At 34.0% G+C, this 20390-nt stretch overlaps 2 protein-coding genes across 2 annotated transcripts in view; one reads left to right on the top strand and one right to left on the bottom strand.

Moving 5' to 3' along the window:
- Nucleotides 1–9512, bottom strand: part of LOC133205851 (tyrosine-protein kinase transmembrane receptor Ror2-like) — a 41317-nt gene extending 31805 nt beyond the window's left edge. The window contains 5 exon segments of the mRNA XM_061341739.1: nt 4519–4633; nt 5836–5944; nt 6116–6248; nt 6571–6908; nt 9430–9512. Coding sequence (XP_061197723.1) covers nt 4519–4633; nt 5836–5944; nt 6116–6248; nt 6571–6908; nt 9430–9499 — 765 coding nt within the window. The 5' untranslated portion in view covers nt 9500–9512.
- Nucleotides 9513–9763: 251 nt separating this feature from the next.
- Nucleotides 9764–14754, top strand: LOC133178380 (protein mago nashi homolog 2). Its single transcript, XM_061313110.1, has 5 exons — nt 9764–9862; nt 12537–12595; nt 13921–14031; nt 14203–14285; nt 14549–14754. Exons 1-5 carry the CDS (start codon nt 9769–9771, stop codon nt 14646–14648), a joined length of 447 nt encoding a protein of 148 aa, XP_061169094.1. The 5' UTR covers nt 9764–9768; the 3' UTR covers nt 14649–14754.
- The last annotated feature ends 5636 nt before the right edge of the window (nt 14755–20390 follow it).

Here is a 20390-nt window from a genome sequence, read left to right as displayed (position 1 = left end):
TTTCTTTTTTTTTTTGATGATCTTCTCATGGAAGGGGGCTTTGCCCTTCATTTGAACAAACTTGAATTCCCTTCACCCAAGGATACTTATTGGCAAGTTTGGTTGAAATTAATAGAGTGGTTCTTGAGACAAAAACAGATCTAAGCAATAAGTCACCTTAGTTATTAACAAAAGATCCATAAACCTTGTTGATCATTTAAATATTATGAGTTTCTCAAAGCAAGCCAAGCTCATCCTCACTTGAGACTGGAACTGTGAACAAATTTGGTAGGAAATCTTTATTATCATAAAGTTTGTCTCCTGAATGCTCAGGAGTATTCAGAAAAGAATTTTACAGATGTGATGCATTTTCAACATTACAGTCAAACCTCGTTATCTTGAACTCAATGGAACCGAGGAAAAACTTTGAGATATCCTGGAATTTGAGATAACAAGGGTAAATACTTAAAGAATTAGTGTTTAGTTACAGTGTTCAAGATATTGAACTTTAATTATGATCAATTTAGCCCACTCTGAGGCAGGGGTGCAAATACAATGTGTTAAACAATTTAAGGACTCTAAAGTTCATTGGCATTATGCAAACTGTTTGCTTGCTATATGTTGAGAAATAACAGTCAAAGGTATAGAGAATTTTCAGTATATGGCCAACTTAGCTCCACCAGGTACTTGAATTTCACAATTTTGCTTGAAGGTGGAGTCTTCATTATAATCTGGTCTGTCACACTTTTCTCCTCACCAATTACATTTGGTGCCGTTCCATGCCATGGAAGTGATAGGTGAAAGACCTGCCAGAGAAAACCTGGTTTGTGTCTTCAAAGGCAAAAATCTTTAAGGAGGGAGGAATGTGGTGGTCTGGCAGGTTGGCTAGATAGCTCAGTTGGTAGAGACTTGTGATTCAGGGGGCCCGGGTTCAAATCCTGGTCTGGTCTGTCATATTTTCCTCCTCAGCAGTTATAGATGTACATGTATTAGGTTTTTTCAATACCTGGTCCAACCCTGGAACTTAAATCCTTGAACCAGAAATTATAAATTAACTGATTTTTGATGGTTAACTGATCATAGTTTGCCTGCTAGATGTCCAGGTGTATAGAAAACTTTAGAGATATTGCATGAATTTTGCACCACTCCTTAAGCACTATATAGGGAGGAATGAATTTCACAAATTAGTCCCTCTTCATTCTATAATCCAGAATTAGTTGAAATTGCATAAAATAAGATCTTTGATTTGCTCAAAATTTCTGATATTTGTGACTATCAAAATTTCAGAGTGAACCAAAGAACTTTTTTAATCAGATTGAAACTGAAAATGTTCAAAAAATTAAACATAGGTAATCAAAGGTTACAGAGCTCACCTCACGAATGTTTTCTTTAAGTAAGGCAAAGTCCCACACTAAACTAATACATGTAATCTAGTAGTGTGTATACCTAGATGCAACATTATGCACTTTTGGTCTGATAGGGCTTGCAGTTACTTGGGAATGAGTCTGCTCCAAAAACTTTAAACTAATCACTTGTCCAGAAATTGTAGGTCAAATTCAGCATCTGAAGCAAGTTTGAGAGAGTTCATCCGTTGATGCATCTTCCATGCAAGTTTAGTCTAGGTAGGGCTTGAAGTTACACTGGAATGAGTCTGCTCCAAAACCTTTCACCTGGTCATTTATCTGGAAAATGTAGGTCAGATTCAGCATCCAAAGCAAGTCCAGTAGTATGCATCCTTAGACGTTTCATCCAAACAAGTTTAGTCAACATATGGACTGAAGTTACTATAGAATGAACCTGCTCCAAAAACTTTTAACATGGTCACTCATTTGGAAAATGAAGGTCAGATACCCTATCCAAAGCAACTCTGGTAGTTTGTATCAATAAATGTAATGCAAAGTTCATTAGCATAAATTTCTTCAGAATGAACCTGCTCCAAAAAATTTAACATGGTCGCTCATCCAGAAAATATAGGTCAGATTTAGCATCAGAGGCATGTCAAGTAGTATACAACTTTAGATGTATCATCCATACAAGTTTTGTCAACATAAGGATTATACATGTAGTTACCTTAAAATGAATCTGCCCCAAAAATTTTAATGTGGTCACTCATCCAAAAATGTTGGTTAGATCCAGCATCCGAAGCAAGCCTGGTAGTGTGCATCCTTAGATATATCATCCATGCAAATTTGGTCAAAATAGAGCTCATAGTTACTTGGAAATGAGACCTGCTCCAAAAACTTTAACCTGCTCCAAAAACATTAACCTGGTCATTCTTTAGCTGAAATTGCAGCATCTGAAACCTTGACTGGTACAATGAAACATACTAGAAGCACCATCCATGGATTTCTGATTAATATAGGGCATAGAAGTACTTGAAAAGAAATCTGCTCTAAAAATTTTAACCTGGGATGCTAACGCTGAGATTATTACATAAGCTCCCCCAACTTTGTTGAGGTGAGCTAAAAATGGACAAGAACAGATGGTAAAAATTTTGTTTCTTAGAAGTCTTTTTTGTACCATTTTTTAATGAAAGCTGCTAAAACAGTCAGAGTCTTTGAATGACTCTCTGGACATCTGTCCTGATGAGGTTAAATAGAACATGAAGATTCTGACAGTTAAGAAATAAGGGTTCTCTTTTGTATTGGATACTTATTAATAAGACTATTATCCAAGGGGCCTTTAGTATTACCCAATTGATTGCTCCATGAAAACTTTGCATTTGCCTTTCCTTTCATATTGATCATATCTACATTCTTTTATGCAAGGACATGTATGGCCTATCCATTTTTCTTGTTGCTTTTGTATTGATGAGGCCTATCCTTTCCAAATGGTCAGCCTCTCATTTTATTCTTGATCTATCCTTGTGCAATTTTTACAGTATCACTCAAATCCTTATTTATGGCTTACAACATATTATTACCTAGGTGCCTATCTACTACATAGATTCCTACCCTTAGTATTGATAATGCAAACATATTACACATTCATCCCTCTCTATAGGCAGCTGGCCTTGGGTATTGCCAACATTAGTAACCAACAGGTTTTCTATCCATTTTTTTTTAAATATTTTTTATCTTCATATCTTCATAGATGTTAACTAATGATGAATTCGTGTCTCCATTCAAAACAATGTAACAAAATGCATTGGTACACAGACTGGTGTTTTTCTTAGCATGAAGGTAGACTACTGAGCCTGAGGTGTGTCATTAAAATTAGATGCTGTTATTTATAAAGTTCATCATTAAATCCTCAACACATACAATATTAACAGGGCTAGATTGGGTTCGTATCGTTAGGCATCTGAGAACTATCAGTTCTCTAATTTAAACAGAAAATAATTTTATTATACTTTGCAATAATGAAAATAACTGCATCCATTACGTTAGAATGAACTTTTTATTTTCATCCAACAGTTTGTATTGCAAGAGGAGCAACTCTTTTTAACTATACCAGATATTTTACATCAAACTGAAACATTTTATACTTCATCCACGCAAAAATCTCCCAAGCTCACAAATAATATCTGGTTGCACCAAAGTTAAAAATTATCATGGACTGTCAAATACAGGTACATTTTATCTGCATGTTTACCGTATCACCAGACACTGGTTGAAAGTCTGTCTTCTTGTTTGGCTAGTTTGGCATTGCTGAAAAAGGAAGATCTTGGTTCATTTTTAACGTGTTGATCAGTTGTCTAAAAGTATTGAAGATACATACAAAATAGAAAATGAGATTAAAAAAGATCTATTCTAAGGAACTGGATTGTAATTGTTGGCATAATTCACACAATAGGCACAGAACCCCTGATATACCTCTGAGAGTATTGTGTGATCCTGAGTTATCCTGTAGCCTGGCTCTGAGCATACTTGTCTTTCCACACAAACATCTTGTCCCCACTGGCCGTCAACAGACATACTTCCTCAGGATGATGAGACAATGAATGAATGGCTCTAGTCGTAGAATGGTCCAGTTTATGGACAACTTTTGCCTGAAATTTAATATCACTAGTTATTATACTGTGGATTGGCAAATAATCACGATGGTTTTAATTTTTCCATGAAATTAAACCCATCATTAATGCTATTATTAGTTTTTAAAAACGTTTAAATGCTTATATGAAATTTAAATTAATTTCTTGCAGCATGAAATTAAAAACCATCGCGATTGGTACTTTTTGAGAAATCCCAAAATTTTAACACTGTGGAATTAAAACGACTCACAGTATATTTATGCCACAGTGATCATAGCATTATGAAAAGTTCTACACATGATATTTTAAAAATGAACATTTAATGGGTAAATAAATTACTCCTATCACAGATGTCCTAGAGAAGCTGGGATCAATTGGATAAATGGTAAAGGGGGAAAATTATGAAATTTGCTCTTTAAAAACTATGATGTATTGTGAAGATTGAATTATAAAGTTAAGTCCCTGTCATTATTCATTGTCAGAGATTTAAGGTTACTCCACATCTAATCCTTTTGTTCATGAGGTCCAAATGATTCATGAACATTTATACTAATTATTATAGCTACCTCGACTAGGTCCCAGTAGTACACCTTGCCATCTTCAGATCCACTTATAACATGAGTGTCCTGACAATTCAGTGTACTGTCTATCTTGTAGCTGTGATTTTTGTGACCTGTAAACCTATTACAAAGTTCAGTGAAAGATTAACATACTGACAAATGAATTTCCAACAGATCTCTTGTCTATTATTTCCAATTCCAATTGTGGTCATTTCATCCATGTGAGTTACTCAATGTAATTTGAAGAGTATTTTTTTTAATTCATGCATACAGCATACATAGGCTTTTATACAAGTTTCCAAATTTCTGGTCATGCAGTATTAGATGAGATATCTTCAATATATTTTTCATTATCTTTCTGTGAAACTGGAACATAACTCCATATTGAACAAACTTGTATATCCTTTATCAAAGTATGCAAAAAGTCAAAAATATGGATACAAGGTAAGAACAAAAGAGACACTAAATAACTGGAAAGCTGACTTAATCAAGCTTCTGACTTTGACAAGATGATGTACCATCCACAGATATACATTGATCACTTAAGTTCTGAAAGTCAGTGTGTCATTCTTAGGGCTTAATTGCACAGGCACTTGGGGTATGGACCCCCACCCCCCTTTTCCGTTTTTTTTTTTTTTTTAAATCTGGGGTCAAGTCACCTTTTTCCTATTTTTGTATTCTAATATGCACTATATGTTATCAATAATGTAACTCTTTTGTTTCTATCAGCTGTTTTTAAATATATCATTTTCCACTGATACATAAAAAGAGAGACTGGGTCCTGTATCCTTTCATCTGGGAATTTTAAATGGAAAAAGTAGCAAAATTTTGAAATATTTTTTCCTACGTTACGTTAAACTGTTGAATAAAGAGATAGATTGTAGACTTATTCCTTATTTACATCTTTATGAATCATTACAATGTCAAAATTTTAGTTTTTTTGACATAAAAAGCCTGATAAATTCAATCTGTTTGTCTTTCGGGAATTTTTACATAAATTTTGGGGGGAAAAGAGTTAAATTTTTAACTGGAATAGAATCCTTTTAAAGGACCTGGATAAATGCAAGGGTTATTAAGCCCTGACACTAGTCAACATTTCAACATTAACAAGAAACATTTTGGCCAAGTCATTTACATAACTGATATTCTTTCACATCTTGTATGCATTTGCTATGATTTTGAAATTAAAAGCCATTATATGAGTAACTGTAAGAATAAAGCCTTTTCACTAACTCGTTGAACATTTCCCTTGTTTTCACTTACTCGTTTAACATTTCCCCTGTTTTCACTTACCCGTTTAACATTTCCCCTGTTTTCACTTACTCATTTAACATTTCCCCTGTCTCTTTATCCATCAGCTTGATGGTGTCATCCAGAGTGCTTGCTAGAACACACTGTCCATCCTTTGTGAAACTCACAGAAGAAACTGCTTCTAATGAATTGTATAAAATTTGTCATTGAAAATTGTGCTGCCATATATCAGTTTTTACATGTAATTTACTCACATATATGTATCTGGAAAACTAGGAATTCATAATAATTCAAAAGAGTACAAGTATTAAATCATTTTCATCAAAATAAGTATGAATTTAGAAATCATTACTTCCTAGGAAGTCTGCATGCATTTTGCCTGTCCTGAGATCGTATCGTCTGAAGTAACCGTCAGCAGAGCCAGTCAGGATCTCATGGTCAGACACTTGTATGGAGGTCACACTATCCTTGGCTTCATCCAAAATCTAGGGAAGAAGGGGTTTTCTGACTTTAGTATCTGACACTAAATTATGCAAAAAGTCTGCAATTTGACATTTTAGGATTTTTTTTTTATTTGTTTTTTTTTTTTTTTTTTGCATCATGACAACACATACTAGAGTCTGAATCCATTTCAATCAAAGGTTAAAGAATATGATCCAGACATAATTTTTGTTACAGATTGTTTATCATAATCTACATGTAAATCACACCTTGCAAATAGAAAGCAGATATTTATACACTTGTTGATACAGTGTACCTGTTTAAATCAAAATTTAGAGTAGTGGTACATCAACTGTGTCACAGTACCTGAAGAGGTTCAAGTTTTCTGCTTTTACAGTCCCAAATCCTGACAGAGTTGTCTGTAGATCCAGATAATATCACAGAGGATTCTTCATTATATTTTACACAATTCACAGTACTTGCATGACCTCTGTACTTTCTGAGTGACTTTCCAGTGGCCACGTCTGTGACACATACATATTTATCCATACCACAGGAACATATCTGGCTGTTATCACTAGAAGCCTGGGCATCAAGAACCTCATAGGCATGTACTTGGTAAGTTTTTAACAGAAGATTCCTGTGGGGATTCCACAACTTTACTGATTTGTCACTCCCACATGTTAAACAGTAGTTTCCATCACCTAAGTAAAAATGGCAAACCTCTCAATGAAACAGGCAAACAAAATTTTCTTTTGTGTGACCAGTACTGATTTTTCTCACACAAATTATACAAGAGGCCCATGGGCCACCTTGCTGTTATGCTCACCTGAGTAACTATGGCCCTTCTTTGTTCTTCATCAGCATTTTTTTTTCCTATATATTCTTGTGTAAAACTTTGATCGCCAATTGTAGTCCCACCTTACAACTGGAGGTCATGATTTCGATAAATTTGAATCAACATAACCTGAGGATACTGCCATATAAATATAAACAATCATGGTGCCCCTGTTCTTGAGAAGACTTTTACAGATTTTTCAACTGTATTCTTAGGTAAAAATCTGATTGCCCATTATGGCCCCACCCTACCCATGATTTGAACAAACTTGAATCTTCACTACCTGAGGATGCTTCCATATAAATATGACTGATCATGGCTTTGCTGTTCTTGAGATTGATTTATTGTATGTTGTTTTACGTCCCATTCAAGAATTTTTCACTCATTTAGAGACGTTTTGTTCTTGAGAAGAAGATCTTTAAAGATTTTTTTGTTTTCCTATGTAAAACTTTGATCCCCTATTTTGACCCCACACTGCCCTCAAGGGTCAGGATTTGAAGAAATTTGAATTCACACTATGTCAGGAAGCTTATACATAAGTTTCATCTTTTCTGGACCAGTGTTTTTTTTTTTTGTTGTCAATGAGAAGATTCATAAATGGCCCCATCTAATTTCTATACCATTTCTTAATTACCTCCCCTTGAAAGAGGATGTATCCCTTCAACTGAACAAACTTGAATTCCCTTTACCTAAGGGTACTCACTGTCATGTTTGGTTGAAATTGGCCCAGTGAATCTGGAGAAGAAGTTGAAATTGTAAAAGTTTATGACAACAAGAACATTATGACAGACAACAGACTTTGGATCAGAAAAGCTCACTTGAATCTTTGGCTCAGGTGAGCTAAAAACTTTCTATTCTGAAAACTGTAGGAGGTGACATCTGACAATATTCATGTACTCTATGAACATATTTTGCATAAAAATGACAAAAAAGTTCAACAACTGGAATTTTACTTGGGAATTAACCTGCTCCAAAAACTTTAAGTTATTCAGAAAATGTAGGTCAGATCCAGTGTCTGAAGCAAGTCTGGTAATGTGCATTCCTACATGCGTCATCTTTGCAAGTTAAGTTACCATAGGGCTTATAGTTAATTTGGAATGAAACATGCTCCAAAACCTTTAACCTGATCTTTCTTCCAGGAAATGTAGGTCAGATTCTGCATCTGAAGCAAGTCAGGTAGTGTACATCCCATGATGAGGGTAAACTTTACTTTACCAGTCCCCTGATCTGCAAGATCTGCACACTCATTGTACAATGCCGTACCAAAATTTACATCACTCAACTGACAAGGGTTAGTCTTGCATGCACACTTCTCGACTGGTTAAGGTTAGTCTTGCACCCACCTGAGAGATTAGGATTAGTCCTTGCACAAGTATTCAACTGATTAGGGTTAGTCTCGCATCCATACGAGAGATTAGGGTTAGTCCTCACACATTATTTGACTCTTATAAATACCTAAGTCACATTTAAGCTGATGGTCGGGCGACCAAATTTTTCTCGTATCGTTGGCTGAAAAACATGATCAACCAACACTGGTATCGGGCGACGTAGAGCAGTCATATTAATTCCTAGGAACACCAATAATTTCAAAAATTAAATAATTCTAAGTCAGCCAACAGTTGTCCGAGCATTGTTCGCTAAGCCGCAGTTTAATTTTCACCTTCAACCATTATTTATGAAAACCCAATTCCTAAATACCGATTGACGACTTACTGGAGGCTGTCTAGACCTGCTTAAGGCTTTATTACATGTGTACATATGTGATGTTGCTAGAAGTCCATGGATTAGTAACTAATAGCGAGCGCAGCAAGTGGCGCAAAGCGAGCTCAACAGACTAACGTGTAAGAACAGAGAAAATTCGGAATGAAATCTGTACATACGTCAGGCAAATTTTCTGGTGCAACATTCCCAGAATTCCTTCGCTACCAGGGTTCCATGCAAAATTCTTACAAAACATACAAAAGACCAAGGATAATTATTCATTACCGAGAGATACGTTTACTTTTCATTCTTTGCAGAGAGCTTAAAAGAAACAAAAAATAATTACATCAACTCTACAACGTATTTTATTTATTATTGCTCAAGATCTTTAGTCTCGTTCAACCAGACGCTCGGCTGTTCTCTGTAAATTCCGACGTCCTGTGACGTCACAGTCTAGACTGTGTCTCTTGCGGTTTGACATTTGAAGAGGCGGATCTTACAAGTGTAAGCTGCAATAGCTTTTTTGATGGTACAACTGGGCTCGCCCAAACGGCCACACCGTAAAACATATTAAAGGCAAATAAAACTTTGTCAAGAAGAATATGAATCAAAATGTGTACATCGAACGAGGTAAAGCATTTTTCTGAAAGATGTACTCCAATGAACAACAACAAATGCATTCTTACAATTAAATCTAACAGCTCGCAAAGCGCCTTGCTTGCATGGCGTTTCAAAGACCAGCTTCTCTGGCAACATGATGATCTCCAGTGAAATAAATAAATCAAACCGGCATTATTTTTCGCCCCATAATAATAAAATCGAAAATTATTCTCCGGAATAAGTTAAACCAGATAATCTGTCAAAAATATTTATATCATTTTAAAAAAGCTAAGAACAAAGAGTATATTTCATTTTGTCAGAGACAAATTTCTGATTTTATTTCTTGATTCATGAATACAATCAAACTCTTTTTCGGAAATAAAAAGTTTTTCTTGTCCGGTGTCTACAGTTACACAAACACAAAAATGGCGGCCTCCAAAGATTTTTACTTGCGGTATTATGTTGGTCACAAAGGGAAGTTTGGGCATGAATTCTTGGAGTTTGAGTTTCGTCCAGATGGTAACTTTTATAATTTAATTATACTGATGCAAATTCATAATATATTATGTGCTCATTACCAGTCCTTGATAGGTTTAAGCAGGTGCGCGTGCACACCGGTATCTATATCTTCAAGTATCCTGACTATGAATAATGATAAGTATATCTCATAGTTGGAAATCCACGATCGCTCTCGATTCTATGTAAGAGAAACGGATCGGCCATGGGTTTCCCACTAATATGTTGACGGTGCGACCGTTGGGGCGAGCGCATCGTTCACTTAATTTATTTTAAGATCCGCTTCTTCAAACCTCACGAGACATTTGGAACGTCTAGACTGTGACGTCACATGACGTCGTATGTTAGCTGCATTTCCATAAACGAAGTTTGAAAAGTGCAAAAATTTTAACAAAGAACGTTTAATCTACTATCTGTATGAAATATCCATTAAATTAAGGTTAGTTTATCTTTTATAAATTTTTAGTTGTTGTTACTGCGCAAACAAAGTTAGCAGCGAGAAGAACAAGCGATGCATTGTGGGTCCAGAATTACTGCGGAAAAAAATTCAATTGGATGAATATGCAGTAGTCCGAATTTTCTCTTCGCCCAGGCGTTGTCGTTAGAGCTCTCAGTGACGAGCGGCGCTTCGCGCTGCTCACTGCGCTCGCTATGAGTATATATATGAATTGGGGGTTCTTTCCACAGGTACTTGTTTCGTATATGGAGCACCCCTATTTATTTTTACCACAAGGTACCTATCTCAATTTCAGGCACCCCCGCTTCAAGCTCATATTTTGTTTATATATCAATCATATACCTACTTTAAAATGACATTGTTCGCTTCGAAAGACTTCTTTTTTTGTCAAATAAGTCGTTTCGGACATCTCTTCTCAAGCCTCTTTATTATAAACCACTCATTTCTTCCTTGAAAATTACCTCGATACAAAATAAGACTACGAATGGGATACAAGGACTTCTGGTTGGGGTTATAAATGTAGGATAAATCCAGAGACTTACGAGTATTCCTTTCCGATGTCTCTGGTTTTATCCTTCATTTATAACCCAATGGGAAGTCTATGTATCCCATTCATAGTCTTATTTTGTATCGAGATAATTTTTTAATTTTTATTTTTAATCTTTGCAATCTGTTCTAGTCGTCAATGAGCATAACGCATAAAATTAAAATTACTATGTTGAGAAATTCAATCTTAGTGTCAAAATATTTTAATTATTATACACTAAACATAGTTTTTCCCACAAGGTCATAATTCCGGGGATTCACAATATCTCTTCAATCAGCAGGTAGAAAATTACACAGATTTTGTGGATTACCATTGAATGTCTTTATTGTGCTTTAAGTTCACAGTGACAAATTTCTGTATAAAAACTTTAACCGTAAACATAGGATAATTAAATTAATCCCTCATGGAAAAAAGTATGTCTACAGTATATGTTTATTGCTATAAATAACTTGCAATATTTCCAGTATTATTTTAGAAATAGCCCTTTAACCAATCAAAATATAAATAAAAGACCAGTTTATATAATATACATATACTTAGAGATTCCATCTGCAGTACATCGTGGTTTGTACGGTAGTATTTTACAAATACCACAGCTTTAATAATCAAATAATCTGCTTTATTTTTTACAGTACATAATTCTCCAGATTCAAGAGCTTAATTTTCATACATATTTAAGCTTTCATTTCAAAGTAATAGATAGTTTTCAATTGACACGATTTTAGCAAGAGTTATTTCCCATTGGTCGCAATATTGGTGGTATACAAGCCCGAAATTCCTTCATTATTCAAACAATTATTACTTGTCATACTGGGCACTTGGGAAAGATAACACAATTTTTCTTATAAATTTATGTTAACACAAGCTTCCTTTAATTCATAATTTTAGTATTTTAAAGATTTCTGCCCTTATACTTCTGCCACATAATTTAAAATTGGTTGCTCAAAGAGGCAAATTCACTCGTTGGACCTCCAATATGGCGGCCAATGAGAAATAACTCTTGCTAAATTCAGGCCTTTCGAAAACTATACCAACACTGTTTTCCTAACATATTCTTTTACTAGTTTAGAACAAAACATTCCTCACTATCTTTCCCCTCCTCAGTCATCCTGCATTAGTGTTATCAGTGGGGAATACACAATGACTTTCTTACAACTGTTCTGCTCCATTCTTTTCTTTACTGATTTTAGCAATTTGCAAGGATGAGATTTTCCAAATGAATGATAGCCATGCAATCTTTGTTATTTATGAAGGCATCTAATATTTGTTGCTGGTCTGGTTTAATTTTTCTACCCCCAAAATAATCATCAACCACCTTCTGTGCAATTTAGTTTACACCCATATCAATTCATACATGAATCATTAGTGACAATTTTTCAGTATGTGTGTATTTTGTCTTGATTTTTGATTTTTATGTAAAAATAAATTCTGGAGGATATAGAACATTTTAAAACTCTTATTTTAGCAAATGTAAATTATAAAATTACATAAAATGTTGTTTGAAAGAGTGTACTACTATGAATTGACTTGAAATCAGCTGATTGGCCAACATGCTTTTTAGTGTGACACAATCTAATGGCCTTGACACTATCTAATTGGCCATTCTTTCTCATGAATATTTGTGATGCACTTTTTTTAACATACAATATGTAACATATTATATTTTCTTACAGGAAAACTGCGATATGCCAATAACTCCAATTACAAGAATGATACAATGATCAGAAAGGAGGTCAGTTCATAAAAGTATCTTAGTATTATCAAAAGAGAATATTTAAAAACACACACACACACACACACACACACACACACACACATGTCCAGAGAATTTCCAGTGTTTTGGTATGATTTTATTTGTTTTAGCAGAATTGTATAAAAGATGCTAAAAATTTACAAAACGGGAAGGGGTCTCTTGACTGAGGTAACAAAATGTCAAGATTTTAGAGAAAAAAAATTTACTTGATTATTTAAGGATAGGGGATGATTCGATTGTTCAATCTTGGTGGGGCTTTGCCAGACAGTTTTAATTAACAATTTTTTAAATTTTACTTTTTGTTTGAACCTAAAATGAGCCATTTCAGGCATTATAATCTCATGTACACATGTCTTTATTCATCTTCATGAAATATTGATGGAACTATGATATTAGATTTTTATTATTAACTCTGTCATTGATGCATACATGGATATTTTTTGGGGAAATGTTTTTTACAAAGTTAGATTTTTGTTTTGTTTTGTTTTTGTTTGTGTTTGTTTTTGTTTTTTTTTTTTTTTGGGGGGGGGGGTTGTTTTGAATAATTAGGAAAACAAAATTATTTACAGTAATATATTTTCATTAAAACATAGTCTGAGGAATAGTTTTGCATATAAATCTAGCTGCAGATATGTAGTTTGCTGGTCTGAAAAAAATGGGATGGATGACCAGAGAGCTGCAGTGTCACCCATTGTAAAAAGTGTATATTTATTGCGCACCAAAAAGTGTGCTATTTTTCAATTTATTCATCCATATATTAAAGCTGCCATCTCAAAATATTACAAACCGTGTGTTACTAAAATATTTTTTCACTACTTCCACAGTAAACCATTTCCACAAAACTGTTGTTAATAGCCCTCCTGGGCCTGAAATTGAGACCATCAAAAATTTCGCCTATTTATGCTGCCATTTTGTTAGGCAAGACAATTTGGTCCAACTCACTTCGTACATGACTTGTACATGTAGTTTTGTTGTGGAAATAGTAAACAAATATGTAAGGAATGCATGATTAGTTATAGTGGTGATATATAAGGAGAAATAAATCACTTTTTGGTGAGCAATAAATATACACTTTTTCAGTGGGTGGCACTGTAACTCTCTGGTCGTCCATCCCAATTTTTTCAGACCAACGAGCTACAGACCTGCAACTAATATAAATCACAATTTTTTTTTCAAAGACAAACATCACAAAAATATTCCAATATTTATAAAAATTGTATGTAAAGATATTGTAATGAAATGATCCAGTATAAACAGATTGTAAGAATTTATTTACATAAGTTTTGATCTGATCAATATTGTAGGCTTATGTCCACAAGTCAGTGATGGAAGAGCTGAAAAGAATCATTGAGGACTCGGAAATTATCCAGGAAGATGACGCATTGTGGCCTCCACATGACAGAGTTGGTAGACAGGTCTGTACAGGAAGACAGATTTAAATCATAAAGTGATCAAAAATGAATTCAGACAGTTTTCTTATCAGTGCTTGAATTGGAAGGAGTGATAATTCACTTTCACCATTAGAGATCAGATTACACTGTTGTAGAGTTACCCCCCTTTTCACATTTCTGTTTTGTACTTTTTAGGAGCTTGAGATTGTCATTGGAGATGAGCATATATCATTCACAACATCAAAGATTGGATCTCTAGTAGATGTTAACCAAAGCAAGTTAGTAATCAATATGTTTACTGAAAGGTTATTGATAAAGTGAATTAATAAATATTGATTATATTTGAAATTCTCGTAAGTTTTCCAAACAAAGATCTGCTTTTACAAAATAAGCTACATTAAAAAAAGAGAACTTGGTTAAAGAAATGATCAGATAAATATGGCAAAATTTAAAATGTCCCCTTCTCAGATATTTTAATCGTAGCTCAAAATTTTATTAAGGATAAAATTGAATGCATATTCCTTCTCTTTTTTTTTGTCAGGGACCCAGAAGGATTGAGAACCTTCTATTACCTCGTACAGGATCTGAAGTGTCTGGTTTTCTCGTTGATTGGACTTCATTTTAAAATCAAACCAATCTAAAACTTGTAAAAATGAGACAAAAAGCAGCAGTTTTGTTTATTTTCTCCATGTCACTGTAGATGTCACTGATTTTTTTTATTTCATTAAACTTTTATCTGTAATTTTATTTTGTATTTGTATTTAATGTCATTAGAGGAAAAGATACAAATACTAAGTATACTCAAATCATGTTTGATGCTGAGTTCTCTGTCATTTCTTACATTTAGTAGTAGTTGTCAATCACACAGGAATGCAGATGATGTTTGTTGTAAATGAAGAGTGGTAAAGTTCTGTTTTTAGACAGCGTGATATTTAAGTTTGTTGTCAGAAGTGCAGGGGTTTAGCTGAAGGAAACAGTGTAATTTGGTTGGCCGAAATCCACCTACATGTATCTTGAAAAAAAAAACACAATTGAAAAAAGGTATTGTTGACATTACTTAAAAATATTGTATGACATCGTAATAATACTAGTACATGTACATAGAACACTTTAAGGAGTGCCTTCAAACTTTCATATCAGTCTCTTTTGCATGATTGGTTGCAATAAATGACCTTCTAAATAATGCGATTATAGTTGGAGCTATCTTTAAAAAAAATGTTTGCTTGCCCTTTCCTGACTCAGGATAAAGAATTTGGGTAGGTAGGTAAGGGGGGGGGGGTCAATTCAAAAACACTTGCGAATGTGAAGATGAAATAGTAATTAATGGGATTTAAAAAACTTTGGAATGAAAATTTTTTAGAAAATTGTTTCCTGGAAGTTAAAAGAAAGTTTTGAGTGGGGCCTTTTTTTTTGTCAGTCAGGAGAAGGTGAACAAACAATTTTTTAAAAGATGGCCGGGAGCACTATAATTTAGTCAGATGGAGTAACACTAGATATCTTTTAATACTATAGCAGCAAAAGTTAAGACCCTTGTGTAAAGTAAGAGGTCATCTAACTCTTCCCAGCCTTGTTATTTGGGTCAATATATATGTGTAAACTCTGGAAAAAGAGTATTCACTTCACTCATGAGGTTTGATTCAAGAAGCTGACTTATAATGCAAATCAATAATGCAAAAATTGCCATATATTAAGCCTACGAAGAAAGATTAACAAACCCTTGAGAACCAATTGTTAGAACAAATGTCATCGTATCCTTACTTAGGTCTTCATATATCTGAAGATCACAAATGGAAAGAAAATATAAATTACATCACAAACAAATCCAGTGCAATGTAAAGCTACATGAGAAGGAATGTACAATATTGTCCAAGGGAATGTAGGAAAATGGCACACACCGCACTCATAAGATCAGTGATGGAATATGAGATATCGTCTGGGACCCATACTCCAAACAAGAAATAATCAAATTACCCGCTATAACTTATACAGAGAAAGGGTGTAAAATTCGTAACAAAAGATTACAAATTAAGAGAAAGTAAATGAACTTCACCTACCCTACACTGGAACCTGGAGGAGGAAATAGTGAAAGGGAAGAAGCTGGAGAGCTTCAAATCTGCGCTACAACATCAGGGCGATTAAATGCCCCCACCCTCGTCCCAACCTGTCACTTTTATACCCTAGAGGATTCTGCCATACACAGATACAGATATTAGTTCTATTAAATAAATATACTGTAGTATTTGACTCTAGTCATCACTGATAGAAAGTTTGAATAAGATGTTCTCAACAACAACAAAAAAAAAGATGTGTTTGTGAAACACTGATGCCCCCATATGGCAGCTTATGGCGAAGGTTAATGTTTCTAAAATGCATGTCAAACTCCAGGGTCAAGAGATTAAAAATGTTACCCAAAGAAAGGACGTCAATGGATATACCTGGTAAATATGAAAGTCCAAGCACTGACCATTCAAAAGTTATGGTCAAGGTTAATATATTCAAAATGTGAGTCAAACTCCAAGGTCAAGGTCAGAGGGTCAAAATTAATGGTACGCAGGGGTAGACCTTGTCATAAGAAATACACATGCAAAATATAAAAGCCCTAGTACAAACAGTTCAAAAGTTATGGCCAAGGTTAAAGTTTTTCAAAAGTAGGTAAAACTCCCAGGCCAAGGTCAAAGGGTCAAAGTTGTTGGTATCCAAAGGAAGGTCTTGTCACAAGAATTACACATGTGAAATATGAAAGCCCTAGCACCAACCTTTCAAAAGTAATGGCCAAGGTTAATTTTTTTCAAAAGTAGACCAAACTCCATGGTCAAAGTTGTTGATATACAAAGGAAGGTCTTGTCACAGTATTACACGTGTAAAGTAAGAAAGCCCTAACACCAACCGTTCAAAAGTTATGGCCAAGGTTAAAGTTTTTCAAAAGTAGGTCAAACTCCTAAGTCAAGGTCAAAAGGTCAAAGTTGTTGATATCCAAAGAAATGTCTTGTCACAAGGATTACACGGGTGAAGTATGAAAGCCTTTGCTCCAATAAATCAAAAGTTATGGGCAAAGTTAAAGTTTTTGCGGACAAACAGGCAAACAGACAGACGAACGGTCAGGACAGAAACTATATACCCCCAAATCTTCGATACAGGGGCATAAAAACTAAAAACAATACAAATCTGTGAACAGGGCATAAACACGGACCCCTGGCCTGAACATTCCAGAGTTAGGATCAGGTGCCTAGGAGGAGTAAGCATCCCTTGTTGACCGAACACACCCACCGTGAGCCCTATGCATTGATCAGGTAGATGGAATATTCCGTAGTGGAGTTCAGTATAAAAACAAAGCCCTAACAATTAGTATGAAAAATGTCAGCTAATATACGACCCAATGATAAGTTATATTTGCTAACAAAGTTATTATAATGGCCATAGAATTTACTACTCTGAGCAATGCATGCTCTTGAAATTGGAGATGTAACCACCATTTGCAGATGATAGCGGAATATTACTTCATAAATAAGGAAAGTTGATGATGGAGAAGCTGAAGTAATTTTGTTTATCATAAAATTTTAGCTGTTGGTTGGCCTTTATCATTTATAGTCAGTAAAACATCCAAATATGAAACAGATGTGGCGGAATGGATGTAGTGTCTTTTACTTCAAGTTCATCGGGATATATCGAGTTGTCATATGAATGGCAGTGGCTATTGTAATTGATAAAACATCGTCGATACATATGAATGTTGAGTTGAAGGCCACAACATGTGTTTTCTTGTTCTCATGTAGAAGTTCTTAATAAATTCTGCCTCATAGGAATAAAAGTTAAATTGATGCAAAGCATCAAATCGGCCGCGAAAAATATATTTATCATTTGTTAGGTATTTCCGTAAGAGAGTCCAAGGAAAAAAATCCGAGTAGAAAAAATATATGAAACAATTTTTACTTTCTGTGCATTTTTTACGCTTTAATTTTCAGTGATCAATTGTTAAATATTTATCCAAAGAAAATAAATTCATTGATATGAAAATCGGTCCGAGATAACGGATAGAAATGTATTATCATCAAATTATTTGATTCAAGGACAAATGTAACAAATATCTAAACTGAATGCTGACAAACAAAAAAAAAAAAAAGAAAAAAAAAAAGAAAGAAAAAGAAAACTGACAAACTTCACTGATACCCCGATTTGTCCGATGATAATGCCGATCAGTGTTGTGAAAGATACGTATGTGAAGTGCAGAAAAAAAATTGTATCACTTGCAAATTCAGTGTATTCAAAACAAAATTCAGTTCTTATTCCAATTTATTAATTATTTTAAGCACTGTAATTCATATCCGGAAACTCAATACATTTTCTTTTTACATCTTACGCACGCCCACGTTGGGGAGCAGTTCGTGAAACAACGTTTTGTAAAATTATTAAATTAATGAATATCCGAAGAGAATTGAAAAAGAAAATGAAACATAATAACAAACATATAGACTTAGTATGAAGCAAACTTTAAAACTTTTATTCATAACTTTTATGCTTGTTCTCAATAAGGAATTATTCCACCGAAGCAATGGAAAAAATAACGCCTTCTTTTTGCACACTCTAACACAACCACAAATTGATCGGCCGCTGCTGCGGCCGATAATAAAAAACAAATTGGCCAATAAAGGAGCACAATTAGTGCCCATTGGAAATTCAACATTTTGTTGGAAGACTTGTCTCCGAAGACTACATAAATATTGTCAATGAGGAACTGCAAAAAGTTGTCAATGAGGAACTGTAGCACCCTCAGAGTACTTGTGTGTGGAATCAGAGCGATTTTTAACGAAGTAATTTTGTAAGGAGTAAAGATAGGGGCTTGATAGAGCATTTGCTGAACCCTGCAATCTTTTTTTTTTTTTAGGCTTTTTATGAAGTTTAGGAATCCAGCATAGGTAGGGTAGATTGAACTCACCTTGGTTGACTAGAATGTAAATATAAGATATTTTTTAAAAATTGCGAATTTCTAGTAATTCACATTTCAATGTAGCAATATATGTCACAGTCCTATTTCAACTCCTAGGGTAGGATGACTCTATAACATAATTGAAAATGCAAAGAGCTGTAGACCTTTTTACATCACAGAAAACAATAAATGGATAATTTTAATGTATTCCCGAGTCTGTTCTTGCTTCTGTTGAACAGTATGAAAAAGAGCACTTCACATGATAATTATTGAAATAATTATCAAACAAAAATTGTTTTATATATATATCTTGCGGTTAACCGATTAGCAATTCTGTAATCGATTGCCATCCCTATTATATATATATATATATATATATATATATATATATATATATATATATATATATATATATATATATATATATATATATATATATATATATATATATATATATATATGTATATATATATATATATATATATATAAAAGATGCCTTCAATTATTTAAGTTTATTTTGATATTGAGCTCCATAAAAAAAGGTGTGTCCCTTAAACACTGCCTCCTACCCATCATCCAATTTTAAACAATTTTTAAATACGCACCCGATCTTTTTTTATGTTTGTTATTTATATAACAACTAATTTAAATAAAACTTTCTGTAAATCTCTCTCTTTCTCTCCTTTCATTGTTTTCACGCTCTATTGACCAGCAACGATCACGTGAGCTGACCCTGAATGAGAATTCCTCACACTGAAATTTGAAGTCTATCTGAGAATATCAGTGATCTGCATTTGCTTTAGCAAAAGCCTTCCAAGCAATCTATCAAAGCATTCTTTCACCAGTAAAAGACACAGAAGAAGATTTCTTCAGATTGAGGTAAGTGTATTTTTGTTGTAATCATTTATTTGTGACTTTATACAATGTTTTTGTTGAAAACGTGAACATCGGTGAGTACTCGAATGTTCCCGCCGCCATTTCAGGTCACTGTCAAATATTAGCCACTCATTTAGATTGATATTACTATATGAAATATTTGATAACATTATTAGCATATATTGTAAGTTAAACATATTTATTAGTTTTGTATAATTTGTACAGTTTAAAATATATTAGGGTCCAATTATAGCGGGAAACGATATCATGCATAATGACTGCGCATGCTCGGGGGGGGGGGGGGGTAAAAATTCAAAGTAAATATCAGGTGACCAAAACATGTTTATTTTAAAAACAATAATAACAGAAGTCAACCCCATGTAACGTCGTGCTTAATTATTCTAGAGTTGCATATTTTTTTTTTAATATTTTTTTGTATAATGCAGGCAGTATATTTGTAGTATCATTTTTTAAGGGAAAAGGGGGACAGAAAAAGAAAAAAAAATGACAATTTACTTGATAAAACTTTGAGAAGCAAAATAGATAAAAAAAAAAAAAATAAAAAAAGAAAGGAAAATTGTCC

The sequence above is a fragment of the Saccostrea echinata genome, unplaced genomic scaffold (assembly GCF_033153115.1).
Source record: "Saccostrea echinata isolate AGI-Se365-2 ecotype Australia unplaced genomic scaffold, CSIRO_AGI_Sech_v1 ptg000002l, whole genome shotgun sequence".
Taxonomy (NCBI): domain Eukaryota; kingdom Metazoa; phylum Mollusca; class Bivalvia; order Ostreida; family Ostreidae; genus Saccostrea; species Saccostrea echinata.
The sequence above is the reverse complement of the archived record's forward strand: the minus strand, read 5'-3'. Positions and strand labels throughout refer to the sequence as shown.